At 34.7% G+C, this 16088-nt stretch overlaps 1 protein-coding gene across 4 annotated transcripts; it reads right to left on the bottom strand.

Moving 5' to 3' along the window:
- Positions 1 to 641: 641 nt before the first annotated feature.
- On the bottom strand, positions 642 to 14308 carry LOC116167030 (cuticle protein 65-like). 4 transcript variants are annotated; one of them, XM_031482263.1, is made up of 5 exons: positions 14136 to 14308; positions 14022 to 14070; positions 13838 to 13932; positions 1241 to 1669; positions 642 to 1191 (listed from the first exon to the last, which is right to left on the bottom strand). In XM_031482263.1, the coding sequence occupies exons 4-5, from the start codon at positions 1250 to 1252 to the stop codon at positions 718 to 720; spliced, it is 486 nt and encodes a 161-aa protein (XP_031338123.1). In that variant the 5' UTR covers positions 1253 to 1669; positions 13838 to 13932; positions 14022 to 14070; positions 14136 to 14308; the 3' UTR covers positions 642 to 717. The 4 variants fall into 4 exon arrangements, with proteins under 4 accessions (XP_031338123.1, XP_031338125.1, XP_031338126.1 ...); XM_031482265.1 differs by having other exon boundaries at positions 1241 to 1323; positions 1522 to 1669; positions 13838 to 14308; XM_031482266.1 differs by having other exon boundaries at positions 14042 to 14308.
- Positions 14309 to 16088: the final 1780 nt, after the last annotated feature.

Raw genomic sequence — 16088 nt, 5'->3', positions numbered from 1 at the left:
ACATAATCAACCCGTTGCTTCCTTTCTAGCTCCCTTCGCTTATGTTTGAATGCCCTTAAACTAAACAAACGCACAACGCCTCAGTTAGAATCACCTCAAAAAATAGAGTCGTTGTTAGAAAAAATATTTCTATTTCTAATTTCAAAATTAGATTTGCAAAATTAATTTTGGCTCATTGCTTTAAAAAAGGGTCTAGGAAATTTACGGGATTTAGTGTCGACGGAGTGACATATCCATTCAGGGTAGTTCCATTTGGGGTAGCTAGTTCTTGTGCGGCATTAGTTAGAGTTAGAGCAATGGAATGCATTTTAGATAGATTTGACAAATTTTGCTTACCTACATTATGTCGACGACATAATAAGGAGGAACACTTCGATCACCTTCAATTAATATTGCGTGAGTTAAAAAGGAATGGGATGAAGCTACACATAGAAAAATGTGAATTTATTAAAGACAGGTTTATTTTCCTAGGAAATTAAGAATTTTCCTCGACCGACAAATGTTAGAACGTTACGAGGGTTTCTCGGAATATTAAATTATTACAGAAAGTTTGTGCCGTCGGAACTATTACTCCCATTAACGGAATTGTTGCATAAAGGAGTTTTTATTTACATTCTTTCTTTTGAAATGTGAGAGGGTGAAGATAAGGTGTCAAAATAAATTTTCCCAAATTCATGGAAGTTACTCGTATATTTTAATATAAATTACGCAAGTATCTTAATAGTAACCACCATAGGTGCTATGACCAAGAGGTAATCCGCGCGCAAATCCGCCTAGAGCAAGGCCATTGTGCGCCAAAGGTAGAGCTCTAGCGTATCCCAATCCGTGTCCTCCAAGTGCGAATGAAGCGGCGCCTGCGTATCCAACACGAGCGATTGGAGCTGGAGCGATTGCTGGAAGAGCTCTTACGATCGGTTCAAGATGTGCAACTTTGGTGACGGTGGGAGCGTAGGCGATGGCTGGTGGTTGGGGGACTGCGTAGCTGTATCCGGGGGTTTCGGTGTACTGGACACGTGGAGTGATGACATCGCTTCTGTAGGAAGACGAGTAGGATCCCGGGATGAAATCGGTCTTTGTAACCGCAGGCGATACGTAGCTTCTGTAAGCGATCGGAGCCGGAGCCGCATATCTCAATCCGGATTCTAGGTATCCGGCATTGGCGAATGCGATTAAAGCGTAGATTGTCACAAGCTGCGAGAAACCAAAAATATTATTTTGTACGAGTACGAGATTGACTTACCTTGAAAGACATGGTGTGAGCAGAATGTTACAACTGATGCTTCGGTTACAGTTCCTCTGGGTTTTATACTTGATTTCTGAAAACTACTTTTCCTCCACATTACACTTACTTACTTGAATTTATCATTAAGGGATTATTACATATTACACTTAATTAGGTTTTTATTACCTCCGGGAGGTAAACTGTCGTAATTATGACATGATCGGTAATATTTTAAACTTCTCTAGTGCCAAGGTTACCTTCACTTCAATTCAATTCAATTGAATAGGAAAAATACTCACTGAATTGAGTAGCTCCTTCTTCTCGAATATATATTGGAATCTTTTCAGCTGCGAGGGGTCGCTTTTATGTTCCCGGACTGCGCTGTTATAAATTTTGATGCAGTTTTTCATTATGCTGTTTTTTAATCACATAGGTATGCCTTGGTAACTACAAAACAAGAAAAACCTCTAAAAATTATCCTTAAATAAATGCCTGTATACGAGGGATGATTGCCCTTCTAAGTCAACTATTTTCGAATGGTCAAAATTGATCTCCCAACAAATTTAGGCACCCCTTCTGCAAGAAAAATAATGGCAACAATTGTTGGGACTCTCCAGGAGTTTTGCTAATTGATTATTATATGAATTAGGGTAGTGCGGTAACGGGAGAATGTTTTGCGAACCTAATGAGATGCTGGTAAAGTGAGGAGACGCGGAAAACTGACACAAGGTGTCTTGTTGCTCCAGGACAGTGCACCAGTACACAATTCCAGACTTTTAAAAAGCTGCTGTAGATGATTGTGTCTTCGAAAAATTGAACATCCGCCTTATAGTCAAGATCTGGCATCCAGTGACTATTTTTGTTCTCGAATCTCAAGAAAAACGCTAAAGGGGGACAAATGACGAACTTATAGAAGCTGTTGAGGGCCAATTTGCGGAAAAGGATTAAAGATGTTATTGAAACTCAGCAAGGGGAACTATATCAACAAATAAAATGTCATGCCTAGGCTCCTCGTACGTAATAAATGACTGCGATAAGACCTATTTATCTTTAACAGATCGGCCTCTCCCGAAAAAGTAAATTCTTACACCTAGTACAACGTTTCTTGCATGACAACGGACAGATTTACATATCAATCGACACAAACATCGGATTCGCAATTTTTTAGGTTATTTTATATGCAATTGGAAGATACTAGATACCAAGTTGAATAAACCTGGTAGGTAGTAGATTAACACATAGATGGTATCATAAATGACATAAAACTAATCGTTTCACCCACAACTATTTCTTATAGCCCGCTTGTATTTCACATATTTGAATGAATCCAGTTACAGCTTGTACTTGATGAATGGTGTCGTTCACTTTTAAAGAATAAATGCCGGATTTTCGTCCGTCATGTATCGTACTATCGTCCATATCTCCAGTTATCTTTTTTGATATATATTAATATACCGGAACGTTTTGACTAAAGAGATTGAAGTAACTAATTACAGTGTTGGTTGTGGCTTTAACAATTCTTATTTAACCAGATTAACGACACGCGTACGAATAATATAAAACAGTGGTACTTGACCCAACACTTACAATTTCGGGGATTCTAAAATGGTCATTCCCTATCTCCCCCACTTTTTTTTTACTGCTTTAGGATGTAATATTCCAGATACATTGGCTTTTAACAAACTCTGCTAGGTCTGCTGGATGAGAGTTGAAAAACTACCTGCTTCTTTGGAACCAGGGTGGCTATCAGTTAATTGATGTGGTGTGGAGACTAGATAGAGGGATTCTGTAGCTTGGTAGACAGAGCGTTCCACGAGATCGTTTGTGGCAGGGTGATTTGGTGCGCTGAATTTCTGGAAGATTCCCCTTTTTTTGTAATAGTTCAGAAATTCCAATGAGCTATTAATAAGATTTTAAAGAAACGATTCAATGAATCCAGAAAAAAATCAGCAGTAGTCCTTTAGGAGATCCAGGTTCCATTATATGTTGTCCAGGTCCACGTCGCTTCGAGGATTGCCATAGGAAAACCCTCGATTCCAGAAAACGCAACAATTAAGGTAATAGTTATTTGTGTACCAAGGCCGTAAAAGTGACCTTTTTTGGCCGAAGCTGCAGTTTGCGGCCGAGGCGGTAGCCGAGGCCGCAATTCAGATGAGGCCTAATAAATCACTTTTGGCCAAGGTGCACACAACATTTTTTAGGCGATCATCAAAAAAGAATTCATAGTTATCTTAGACAATTAAATGTCGTATGTAATTATAATTAGCATCTTTGCGTGTGTTTTGTGCGTATCAAAATGGGTGATAGCGACAGTTCAGATACCCCAAATGAAATTTTGAAAGCTGCAAGCGTTGCGACCCTAAGTCATATATGATATAAGAGCTGGCGTTTGAGAGTAAAAGTACAATCGCTACATCCTCCGTTGCACAAGATTTTAATAATGTCAAATGCAATATTCGTAACTGCGGCCTCCAAGACCTTATAATTAACATGCTGTACAATTATTAGAAACCTGATTGATTACCTACTCTTTGATGGTAGGTATAGGTAGCTACTTGTGTTCTCGGTTAATTGCTGGTGATTCTTCGTATAATAATGTAAGCAATAACATCTTCCTCATGTTTCTGTTCTACACTTCAAAAAGGTCTGCAAGCAGCAAAGATTGAAACGTCAAACTATAATTTTAAATGTGAACATTGTGATTATGCAAAATAGTGTGAAACATTCCTATACAAGTCCGAAAATGAAAAAAACGAACGTGGATGGCCTAATCCTTGATGGGACTAGACCAGATAGACGCTTTGTATCAAACAGATTACTGTTTCTCACACATCAGTTTCAAATAAGTACAGTTTGACAGATGTGTACAATAAAGTAAAGTTTGACAGAAGCGTACAATAAAGTGAAACTTTATGACCGCAAAAGCCACCACAAAATCAACGTTTTTATGATGATAGCCTAAAAAGTAACTTTTTTGATTTGTACAAATAATAAAATCGGTTCGCTTTAAGAAATTGCATTAGGTACATTTTTATGGAAAGTAATCAGAAAATTCGTAATGTAATTTTTTTTGGAAATTGTGTGAATGGAACCGCATTATAATATGTAAAGTACTTATGTTTTGACTGGAAGTAAGGACTTTGGTTTGTTCGTTCCATTGAATTAAATTTGTCAGATAAAGTGAGTAGGTAACACATGCAACGGTTATACGTGTGCTTCAAAAAAATGCACAAAATTTAACAAAAAGCACATACGGGTATTCAAGAATCAATGGTTGCTGACACAAGTATGTGAAAGAAACATCGTATTGATGAATAAAAGAATACTTTTCGAGTAACACAGAAAGTAACCGTTTTTTGTTAAATTGAGTATAGGTACTTATAACATACTGTATCCACACAATTCAGTTATCAAAAATAGTTCTCCCAAAGCTAAAATTGTCCTCATTCATTTTGACAACATTGTTCAATTAACTGTATCTCTTGAAGAAAATCCTTGATTCTTACATACATTTCATATATCATTTACGCTAACTTTGAGAAATTATTAAATCTCAATTTTTCGTTGACTCGTCACGTCATTCACGTTTAAAAAAGAAACATTTTAAAAAGTAAATTTCTCGTTAAAAAAAGACCGTAGAAAGTAAGAATATTTTGTTTCTGTCAAGTAGTAAAAAGCATCTTGACACGCCGAGAAGTATAACTTGTTTAACCGATGTAGTTCTCGAAGCTCCTAACGAAAATGAGGGAGAGGAAAATTTATAATTTGCCTCGGGGTCTTCTCCCTAGCAGTGAAATGTTTAATGTACTGTTTCTGCGGTATTTGCCCGTTTTCGGAATTATTTCGACGTTTAAACAAATTTGATGTAAAGTTGCGTTAACGTGAACATTAAATTTGGATTTAATATAATCCGCCCAAAATAACTGCGCCCACCGCACTCCCAACGTTTCGCTTTCAATTACAAAGAGATCCTCGGCTCTTTAATTAGCAAAGAAAATGGAAAATAAATTTAGGTGGAATAAGGCAAATTGGAATTTCCGCCTGTATATACAAATGAAACAGTTCTATATACGCACGTGTCTAATTCAATAATAATTGCTCGATGGTTTCAAAAATTTACGAAGCTCCCAAAGGACCAGCGAAATATATCTTTAAGATGGCTACAATTTCCTCTTCATCGGTTTAGTCGTCAGTAGAACTCATTCCGTCTAATTATCTTGTTTAGCCATTTTACTAGAAGGATGAGGATCCTTGACTACCCACTATGATGACTGCTTGTGAAATATCAATAATGCAAGGAATGCCGTATTTGATAAAAATGGTACCCAATTTATCCGCTACAAATATGCAAACTAAATAGGCTGACATTTTCCTGTTCTCATTCAGAAAAGTTGCTTGAAAATCAAGATTGATCAGTACAGAGAAAGTTATCATTTAAGACGTATGTTCTGAACGTCATGTTATATCGTGCTCCGCGTCCCACTTGAAATAAGAATAACGGATGTCATTAGAAAGCATAATCATTTGACTTTATCTAACCTTGCGGTTAAAGTGATCCGTCCGCCCGAGGCCTTAACTACTCCTATAGTTTTCAAGATATCAAGACAGCAAGGCGAAGGGGAGTTGGATGAAACAAGAAAAGCTATCTTCTTGGCAAGAGCACTTCAAGTAGATAGGTACCATTTATAAGGAGTTTCAAGAATATCATGAATTATATCATAGGATTAGTGAAAGATGAGGATTTTCCGGAACATGACAGAATTCGTTAAGATACCTACAGATACTATTTTTTACAAAATAAAAGCCTTATGTGTTATAATTAATAAATATCATTAACCATACAGAAAATTCTAACGCAAAACTAGTACAAAAATTACCAAAATTCAGATCCCAAAGTTTGCGGGTGATATCAAAGAATGGCCAGCTTTTATCAGGCGCCTATACGTTCTCACAGCATTCTGATTCAACCACTTTTCATTGGGGGCAACTGCAGTAGGTAATCTAAACACTAGAATTTTCAATTTCTTGGCGAAATGTTCAATTTTTTGGTGTATGCGAGACAAGTTAAAAATTAATAATTAAAAGTTTTGTGACTAATCATAACATACCTATAGTTCCAATATTAGAAAGAGTTTTAATTGCCTTAAAACGCGTACAAAGAGTGGCGCATGGAAAACGAACCAGCTAGTTAGAAGTGAATTTTCGCAAATTTCCATTAAGGTGAATCAGTCAAGTTTATACCTTGGAGCTTTGTCGAATATTCTATCCTTATTTTCTACGAGGGAGAATTACTTTGATGTGTACAGTACTCGCCGCCAGGAGAGGTAGAAGTTTACAAATTTGGGACTACTCCTCTATGAATTCTATTAACCTAGCTTTTACAGGGTGGACCTAAATACAAAGACCTATAATAAATACGGGAAACTCGGATTTCCGCAGCATTTACATAACAATCTAAACGGTTCATCGATTTAATCTAAAAGCACACTGACATTATTACTACGAGAATTGTAGCAATATTATGCGGTTTTCCATTACAAGTGTACACAAACCTCTGCCTAATTTGCATGTAAATATTATGCAAAGCGATATACGTTTAACTTGATGTATGGAAGTAAAGACAAATATGATCTCCTAATCGCTAGAACGTGCTTCGGGAGCGTAGTTCAAAGCCCTACTGGAACATTTTAAGACAGATTATGTCAGAAGGCAACAACGGCAATTTAAATTAGATACATGTTGATATAAATTAGCTAGAGGTTCAAAACGATCCAAAGGAGTCCCCCGGCACGCACATCAAACGGATATTTCTTTTTACAAAAGTTTACACGTGCGTGAATCGATGCTCAATCATGTCGAAATTTAGAAATTCGCTCGCTTTTTTTTATTAAATTTCATCAATTGTAATCGATTTCCTCGCTGAACAACATGATCCATTTGTTCACACTAATTGGCATAGACAACGATTACCCTCTTATTGCATAGCCATCAGAAATACATTTTCAGTGCGTAAGAAATCGCATTTTTGGTATTATTTAGTATTGTAATTTGTGCAATATTAAAAAATCGCAATTTGAAGTCATCATAGAGTGCACGTGATCGTGCTATAGGGTTGTGCAACCCCACTGAGTTTTACCGCTAATTTTACTTAGGTCTTGTGTTGTCAAAATACAAATTAATCAATGTTTTATTATGTACACATTAATATCTTCACACAGGTTACACGTTACAAAGTTTGCAATTTCTTCTGTTCTGAAATTCAAGATAGACTGCCTTATCATAATCACATTAGTTTCAGTTTTCTTAAATGGAAAGTAGTTTCAATATTTATCTTACTATTACTATTATCTTCACAGCAATCAAATTCAAAATCTACATTGGGTACGTATTCTAAAAAAATTGTAGAATCCGAAAATATTGAATGGGTTATTAACATTGCCGAAATAGAGTAAGCCTTGCAAGCTTTTCTTAAATTAATTTTACCAACTCCAAAAAGCTGTATGTCAAACGGATTTGTATTTTTTCAGTTTATAGTTACTGCTTCCTCTTTAGGAATTACACATAGAGCCAGAAATTTGAAAGTGTCAGTTGAGTCCAAATGCTATTTTGGACTTCTGTAATTCTTTTATCACATGAACTAGGAACTTTACTAACACTTCTATATATAATTTAATCTCACAAATTTCATGGTGGTACGCCAAATATACAAGTTGTTGTTGTTTACATAAATAGTTATATATGAATGGAACTTTTTGCATTTTGCGAATTGGTTTTCTGATATAGTCAAGTAATGTTGTTTATTACAGCTAAATATTTTCAGATTGGTTGAAAGAATATGTACTTATTTTCAATAACGTCATCAGGTAAGATAATTTAAAGATACTGTACTCTCTACTATCTGTAAATGGTACGTTATAAACACACACTAAACGCGGATTTTGGAAATATACATCTAATCCAATCGTATTAAGAAGAAGGTGAGCGAATTCTTCATTTTGAAGTGGTAACGGAAATTCTAAGCCTTGAGGCAAGTTATGTGAAACCTTTTGCAATTCGGAAACTAATCTCGAAGGAGTTAATACTACTGGATGCAACTGACTTTTTGTGCAATTAAAACTGCATTAATTAGGGATATGGTTTCCAGTTGATGTTGATTAAACATAGAAATATGTTCGTCTATAACTGCCTTTAAATCTAAATAAGTTATTTGTAAATTTTTATCGTTTAAAACCTTTTCAATTTTATTCATGTTTTCGATTAATATTTTTCGTTGTAATCCAAATTTCCTAATGTTGCATTAAAATTTGAAATTGTGAATTTAATTACTACAGTTGGTTATTTTATTAAGTTTGTTAATGACTCCTCAATATCACTGAATCGTTTAATTTTGCCATTATAATACTCGACATCATCATGGTCTAAATTTCAAAACAAAAATTTTACAGTTGAACTTATAAAATCAAAAATTGCTCTTTATTTCTTATTTTCATTTTGATGGTCTACTAAATTCTAAATTAAAAAAAAATTTGTTTAGTGATTCTTTAGAGGCTCTCAAATAATAGTCGCAAACTTTTGAATTATTAACAACTTTGAAAGCACTATACCTTTTGAAATCTTACTGGCTGTCTTTTCGTAATATAATTCAAGCTATGCAAACTTTTTATTATGATTACTTATTGAATATAAATCATAATGGTCCCTATTTGTTTCGTAATGAATACCAGGCGAAATGGGTGTATACTTGTTGAAATGCTGATGTTGTAATCCCCTTCAGCGCTGGTTTTGGCAATTATTGTGAAGAAAATAGAAGAAAGGATTATCACTCTGTAATAAATGCAATTAATTTAGCTGTAATAATTATGCAAAAAGATACTATTCATTTTCTATTTATTCTCTAATGCTCTCTAATACTCTATAGAATCTAAATTTAAACTAATTGTGACATTAATTCTCCTTGCACCAAGTTATTCCAACAACAATTAACATATTTTGCCTGAACTTATTAACTCATGCAATATCCTTACTCTTATAAAACTGTACTTATTTTGCCATATTTTAGTGTAATCTAATCATAAAAATGCTTTAATCTATTATTATGAACTCTTACTAACCTTCTACCCGTTTTGATGGTACAATTTACTGGAGAATCTACCGAAATGACCTTATGTGGACCTAACCACTGTGACTCTCTTTCTCTTTTTATGGTTTCATAACTGTATCTCCAACGTGAAAATTTTCAACGTTACTTTTCCTATCGTAATATTCTTTACTTTTTGATTTTTTATCAATTAAATTTCGTCGAGCAATTTCCCCAGTATATCGCAATGTGTATAGCGAAATTCTGGGGGTGATGTTATAGAACTGGGTAATTCTGCTGGATGTCCATTTACTAATTCAGTAAATGCAGTAAAAGTAAACATGGCGAATGGGACATATTCGTCACAATCTGTTTGGTCTTTCCGAATGTAGTTTGTAAGGTTACCCTATTGTACGTCCTGTTATACCCTGCACTCTAAGGTTTACAATTGTATTCCATAAGTCCTCATAAGTAGGGTTTATCAAAATAATTTAATTTCGTAATCAAGTAATAGATTGTCCTATCTCCAACATCTAGAATAGCTACTTCGTGAATTGATTTTTGTTGGTTCTTTATTTCGTCAACTTTATCAAATTTTTGCTTGAACTCTAAAGCTATTCCAATTGATTCATAACAAAATCCTGCGAAAGGCAGTGTGCCAAAGAATAATTATTTGAAACAATCGTCGTTACATTCTTGCACGTTATTATTAATAACTAAATTGGTTTGAACAAAATCTCTAAATTTTGAATAAGTGTATTCGTCCGAGTTTAAAACAAGTACTGGATTACATTAGTTTTAACACTTCCTAATCTCATAATCATACTCTGATAATTTCAACTTCCAACGCATTAATCTAGATCCTGGATCCTGTCCTGGATCTTTAACACTAAACAACCACGATCAAACGAATGCTGGCAAAAGTCGATTCAAACAAATTTTGTGTCTTTTTTTTAACAAATTAGTCAATGGTTTGACAATTTTTGAATAATCTTTAATAAATATACGATAATAGCCTGTTAATCCTAAAAATGCTTGAATATTCTTTGATGTCTTTCGTCCGGGATACGTCTTTACCGCTTCTATTTTCTTTTCATCCGGTTTTAACCCTTCTCTCGTAATAGTATGACCTAAATAATTAACCTCTTTATGCAAAAATGCACACTTATTGGGCTCTTAATTTTAAATCGTACTTGCGTAATCTATCTACTAACTTTTCTCCGTGCTAAATCATGGGAGTAAATTACAATATCATCTAAATACACAAAACATTTAATTCCCTGTAATCCACTAAGTACTTACAGTATTCATTCACCTATGGAAACTATAGACGAAGCGCCCTTTAAACCGAAAGGCATTTATCTGTCAATGCGAAGGAGTTCTCTTTTCTGGAAAAAGTTCTTCTAAATGTTCCTTAAAAAAACCAAATTTCTGTATTTGATAAAATTCCTAGCTTACCTGAGACTTTTATTTTTTGAAATAGCATATGGGAATCGACTTGCCTAACTGAGTTTAAAATAATCCCATAATTATCTATCCATTCCGTAACACTTTCTTTGCTGTCCCCACTGAAATTTGTTAATAACTTTACTGCTGCAGCTAAAAAGCTTCGTAAGAATATACACCACTATAGGTATCAAAGAAATTAAATATTAAGATGGATATCAAAACGATTAAATGTGACATTTTCTAGGGAAATCTAGTGCATTAAAAGCGCTTCCCATACTCAATTATGCAGGTGCGAAAACTAAATAAACCGTGTGAAGTGCGGTTTATCACAATAGGTTATGGGGTCTTAGGAAGACATTAGTCACAAAACACTTTCTGCTAATACTATAGGTAACGTTCGTATCATTTCCACCAATTTTATTTGACAAATCGTTAAGTTTTCCAGACATTTTTACAGCAAAAAAGAATATGAGACTCCTCTCTCCGATAACGTTGTCTCACAAATTGAAGGGATAATATCAGACCCATGAGTAAACTCTACAGCTAATGCGTAATTACACCCTTCATTCAATGAAAGATTTGTCTCCTCCACTCCAAGGACTTTACAGTAAGCTCTAAAGCAGAGGGAGAACTACGTAAAAAATGCGGCCTGTCAATCATGTATGATTATTTGCTTTATAACTGGGTTACTGAGTACCGAATGTATTTTATAATCAATACTGAATACATGGAAATTGGTTCCGCCTACGTCAGCTTTATCAGAATCGGTTGCACCGATCTAACGCGGGATATTTAATTAAAGGTACGCCAGAGGAAATAAAGTTATCGAGGTGTAATTCATTTAAACGCGCGTGTTGCTAATAAAAACTTGCACCTCATTGCGATTTACACTCCGCGATTTAATAAACGGGTTTATGTCGAATAAAATTTTACAGCCGAAGTATTTTTTATAACGCAGTAATTTCGTAGTTAATAAATTTCCAGCTCGTTTCAGCTTTAGGACAAAAGCGTTAAATGGGAAAGTAACTTTGTTGAATTGAAAATGTCTACTGCACCACTTTGTTGCTTATTAACTTTGCAAGCTCGATTTTTAAAAGAAGAAACTCCCTAGTGAATATCTCATTAAAGTGCAAGCAAACAAGCAAAGGATAAATGGTTATGCACCTTCTGCACTTTTCCTTCATTTTCAGGTTTATTTAGAATACCGAATTAACGTTCCAGAGAAAAGTAAAACAACTTTCTTATGAAAAATAAAAGACTGACTGCTCAAACGAAGATGTAGGTAATGTTCTCCCTGGTGGAGAGGGCATTTAGGGAAATGAACCACACTTGAAGATGACTTAAAAGACTTAAAAACTGTATTTACAATTTAACACCTATACCTATATCTACTACATTTCGATTAATACTGACTGCACGCCACGCTTTACTTAATCTGTCAATTAATTGCTAACGCAAATCAATGATTTAATATTCTTATTCCATTACAAAGCCGACAGTATTAATTTTCAATATTATTCAGCTGTTGAATCAATGAAATACAGATTTGAACCTGACGCTCCACAAACAATTTAAGGAATCTTACAGAGAAACCTTTAATACCTAAACACAAGTAAGAAGGACCGTCAAAAATTCGATATTACTTGCATGTGTAATAATACTCAACAAACGTAACTTTTCTTCTTCTTTTCGGAATCCACAACCCTAGGATTGGGTTGGACCCAATCTTCCACCCTTTCCTATCGTGCGCTAATCTTTTCATTTGTACATAACTGCCCTTACATACGTGTCTAACTATTAGGTCTATCTACCTAAAGCCTCTCTTGCCCCCTAGATGTACTAATCCTCCCAGTCTCTCTGTGCGGTTTTCCACATTTCCCTATTTTCCTGTACTAGCTCTAAGACTGCTTCGTGTGTTACCCTCTCCATCCAGCTAATCCTCAGTATTCTTCTATACTAAGTACATATAGTACGATTATACAGGGTGTTCAAGATGGGGTACTTCAAATTTAATATTTTGTCATTTTTGTAAGCTAGGTATTTCCAAATTGTTTTTATTTTGACAAAGTTTTTATTCATGATTATTTATATTTATTCCGGAAGCTATATTTAAATACAGGGCCTTACAAATCACTTTAATTGAAAAATTAACAACCGTATTTTTCATACTCAGTTCGATTTATTAATGGAAATCCAAGTATCTTAGTTTATGAGTATAAATAAGTTTCAGAAATGCAATGTTAACACGAATATGCTTTTGTCCTGGTTATATAGGGTGTTCAGATTTATTGAGCAAAGCGGGAAACTAAAGCTTGGCAATAACTGAACGAGAGTACACACATTAGAAAAATTGGTGTGTTATTTATCTATGAGTAATAACGATTAATCAAACCCCAATTCCATGCGTGGATTACGTTAGGTTTCTGGGTATGACATTGGATAGTAAGCTAACTTGGGAGAAGCACATTAGCGACTTGATATTGAAATGTGATAGAGCTTTAAACCTCGTCAAATGTTTGTGCTCTACAAAATGGGGCGTCGATGTGGCTACTTTAATCAACATATACAAGTCCCTCGTATTATCGAAAATTGATTATGGATGTTTTGTCTACGGTTCAGCTAGATCCTCTCGATTGTTACAACTTCACAAAATTCAAAATCGTGCTTTGAGACTATGCTTAGGTGCATTCCCTACATCGCCGAGCACCAGCCTCCACATAGAGGCCAACGTCATGCCTCTGCAATATAGAAGAGAGAAATTATTAAACAACTATGTTTGTAACAGAGCATCACAATATCATATACACGGATGGTTCTAAAACTGAAGATGGCGTAGGATGTGCAATTGTCGTTCAGGGTGAGCACTATAACTGGCGTCTTCCTGATTTATCATCAGTCTTCTATGCGGAACAATATGCCGTATGGCAAGCGCTGAAGTACTGTGATATGGCACTGGGTTATCGACACTTCTGCATTGTAACAGACTCCTTGTCCGTTATAAAATCGATAGTAAACTGTGACAATGATACGATAACACAATGGTGTCATTCATCTATCGTATACTTAGAAAATCAAGGAAAGCATATTACCTTACTATGGGTCCCCAGTCATGTGGGCATACAGGGTAATGAGAAAGCTGACAAGGTAGCCCTGGAAGCAACCAAACAGGATGCGGTCGATGTACCTGAAATAAAACACAAAGATTTGAAAAATAAATATAATCGTGTAACTGTTTCCAAATGGCAAGATGATTGGGATATGTGTAATACTCACCTTAAAAACATCAAACCTACCATAGCTAAATGGGATAATCCTGCACTCACTAGAACAGACATATCAAAATTAATTAGATTGAGAATAGGCCATACTGCAGTAACGCATACATACCTACTGAAGGGAGAACCAGTTCCTATATGTGCCAGATGTGGACACGAATTAACGGTAGTACACTTCATTTTTGAATGTGGCCATTTAGAACTTATAAGAAGCAATTACAACATTAGTGATAATTATCGAGATAATTTTATTAGTATGTCGCGTATAAATAACCTAATGTCGTACTTGAAGGTAATAGACATGTCGAAGCTCAATACAAAAAAAAAAAATAACGATCATACGTTAAAGAACATTTTAAAATTAATACTGGGCCTTCCAAAATAAACGTTGCTAAGGAAAGCTCTCTTGCAGTGAAAATTATTACTTATGCAAATTTTCGAAAAGAACAAGTCGCATACAATTTTGAGATAACAAGTGGTAGGTACTGGAAAAAATTAGTAAAAAATCAAAATATGTACTTAGTTTCATTCGGCTTTAAAGAAATATTTTATGCTAAGGAAACCAAAAGGTTTTATGCGCATAACTTTGGATCCAGTAAAGATATTGCGGTCCAAATTTCGGAATAGCCTCTGTGTCTCCAATTTTAATAAATTTCATCTGCTTTTCTAAAAATTGCTTTGCAAACTTTCGTGTAATTACACTTAATATCCACACAGTAGTAAAGTAAAAAGCGAAATTCGACACGTTAAGACATAGGCAATTGTATAGAGAGAATGTTCGACTAAATGTTTCCTTTTATTAAAGGACATAAGAAAATTAATAAAATCAACATGCCCCTCAAGAAAACCAACCTCTAGTGTTGATAAAAGGATTCAATACAAGCCAAGTTTGAATATACCAAGGTATGAATGAAATGATCCAATGTAATGAATTATGATTGTTCCTATAGGTACCTACTACACAACACACAAAAATAATCACTTTATAGAACAAATCTTTTTCTCTTATGTAGTAATATTCAACACTGATGGCTGTCTTATAACCTAACAATTTCTAATCGATGATTATGCATGTTGTTATAAACCACGGGTCCACCAAAATAAAAAAATGTCCACCCGCCCGTCTGCCCGTCCGTCTTACGGCTGTATCGCTACTAGATGTTTAAGAGCGATTGTTCTATCTTTTCGCTATTTGGTTCGCTATGGTGTCGAGGCTTGCACCCAGGAAGGAATTCTTCTACGTTTATTACTAAAAAATCAATTTTTTCATGTAGTACCATAAGGCGCACGCCGTAACAAATTCCTGAAATGAATAAGGGCTGTTTTTGACTAGAAACTCTTTTAGATCATTTCTGAACTTTATAGTTTGCTGATTGGTTACTAAAGTGGCTGGTAATAAATTATATAGATAACTCCCTGCGTAGTTAGGAGATTTTTTGTAGAACTCATGCGTTGGCCTTTCGATGTGAAAATTATTCTTTGTTCTTGTGTTGTGTGTGTGAACCATGGAGTTCTTCAGAAGTGATTGTTTGATATTATGGGTGTGCACTAGTAGCTGTAAAATGTATATGCTTGTCAAAATATATAGAAGATCTTGAAATTATTATTATGAGATTTGGAATATGAAAACACAAAGAAAATTATAAAGAGTCATATTAAAAAAATTCTCTCTCTTACTAAGGATAATTTTAAATTATTGAAACATTTCCTAGGCACTATTTAAAAAATTTTTTTGGGGTTTTAACAACATTAAATGAATCTGTGGATAGTTCTATTATATGCATATGTCCAAAACACCATTCTTAACTCAGATAACATGGTAAAAAGCACCTGGTCATTTATAAAAAGCAAACACGATTCCCAAAATAGAAACTTGAAATTGAAAAATGGTTCAGTGTACATTGACAACCCCCACGATGTCGCAGAGTCTTTCAATAACCACTTTAAAAACATTCCTAATGAGACAATTGCAAAAAGTACCAAACATACAAACAAAGCAATTAAACTAATCTTTGTATCTAACACCCTTTTGTTAACCAGAAATGATAACACTTATAAACAAAAA

This window comes from Photinus pyralis, unplaced genomic scaffold (genome assembly GCF_008802855.1).
Source record: "Photinus pyralis isolate 1611_PpyrPB1 unplaced genomic scaffold, Ppyr1.3 Ppyr1.4_LG3b, whole genome shotgun sequence".
Lineage (NCBI taxonomy): Eukaryota > Metazoa > Arthropoda > Insecta > Coleoptera > Lampyridae > Photinus > Photinus pyralis.
The sequence above is the reverse complement of the archived record's forward strand: the minus strand, read 5'-3'. Positions and strand labels throughout refer to the sequence as shown.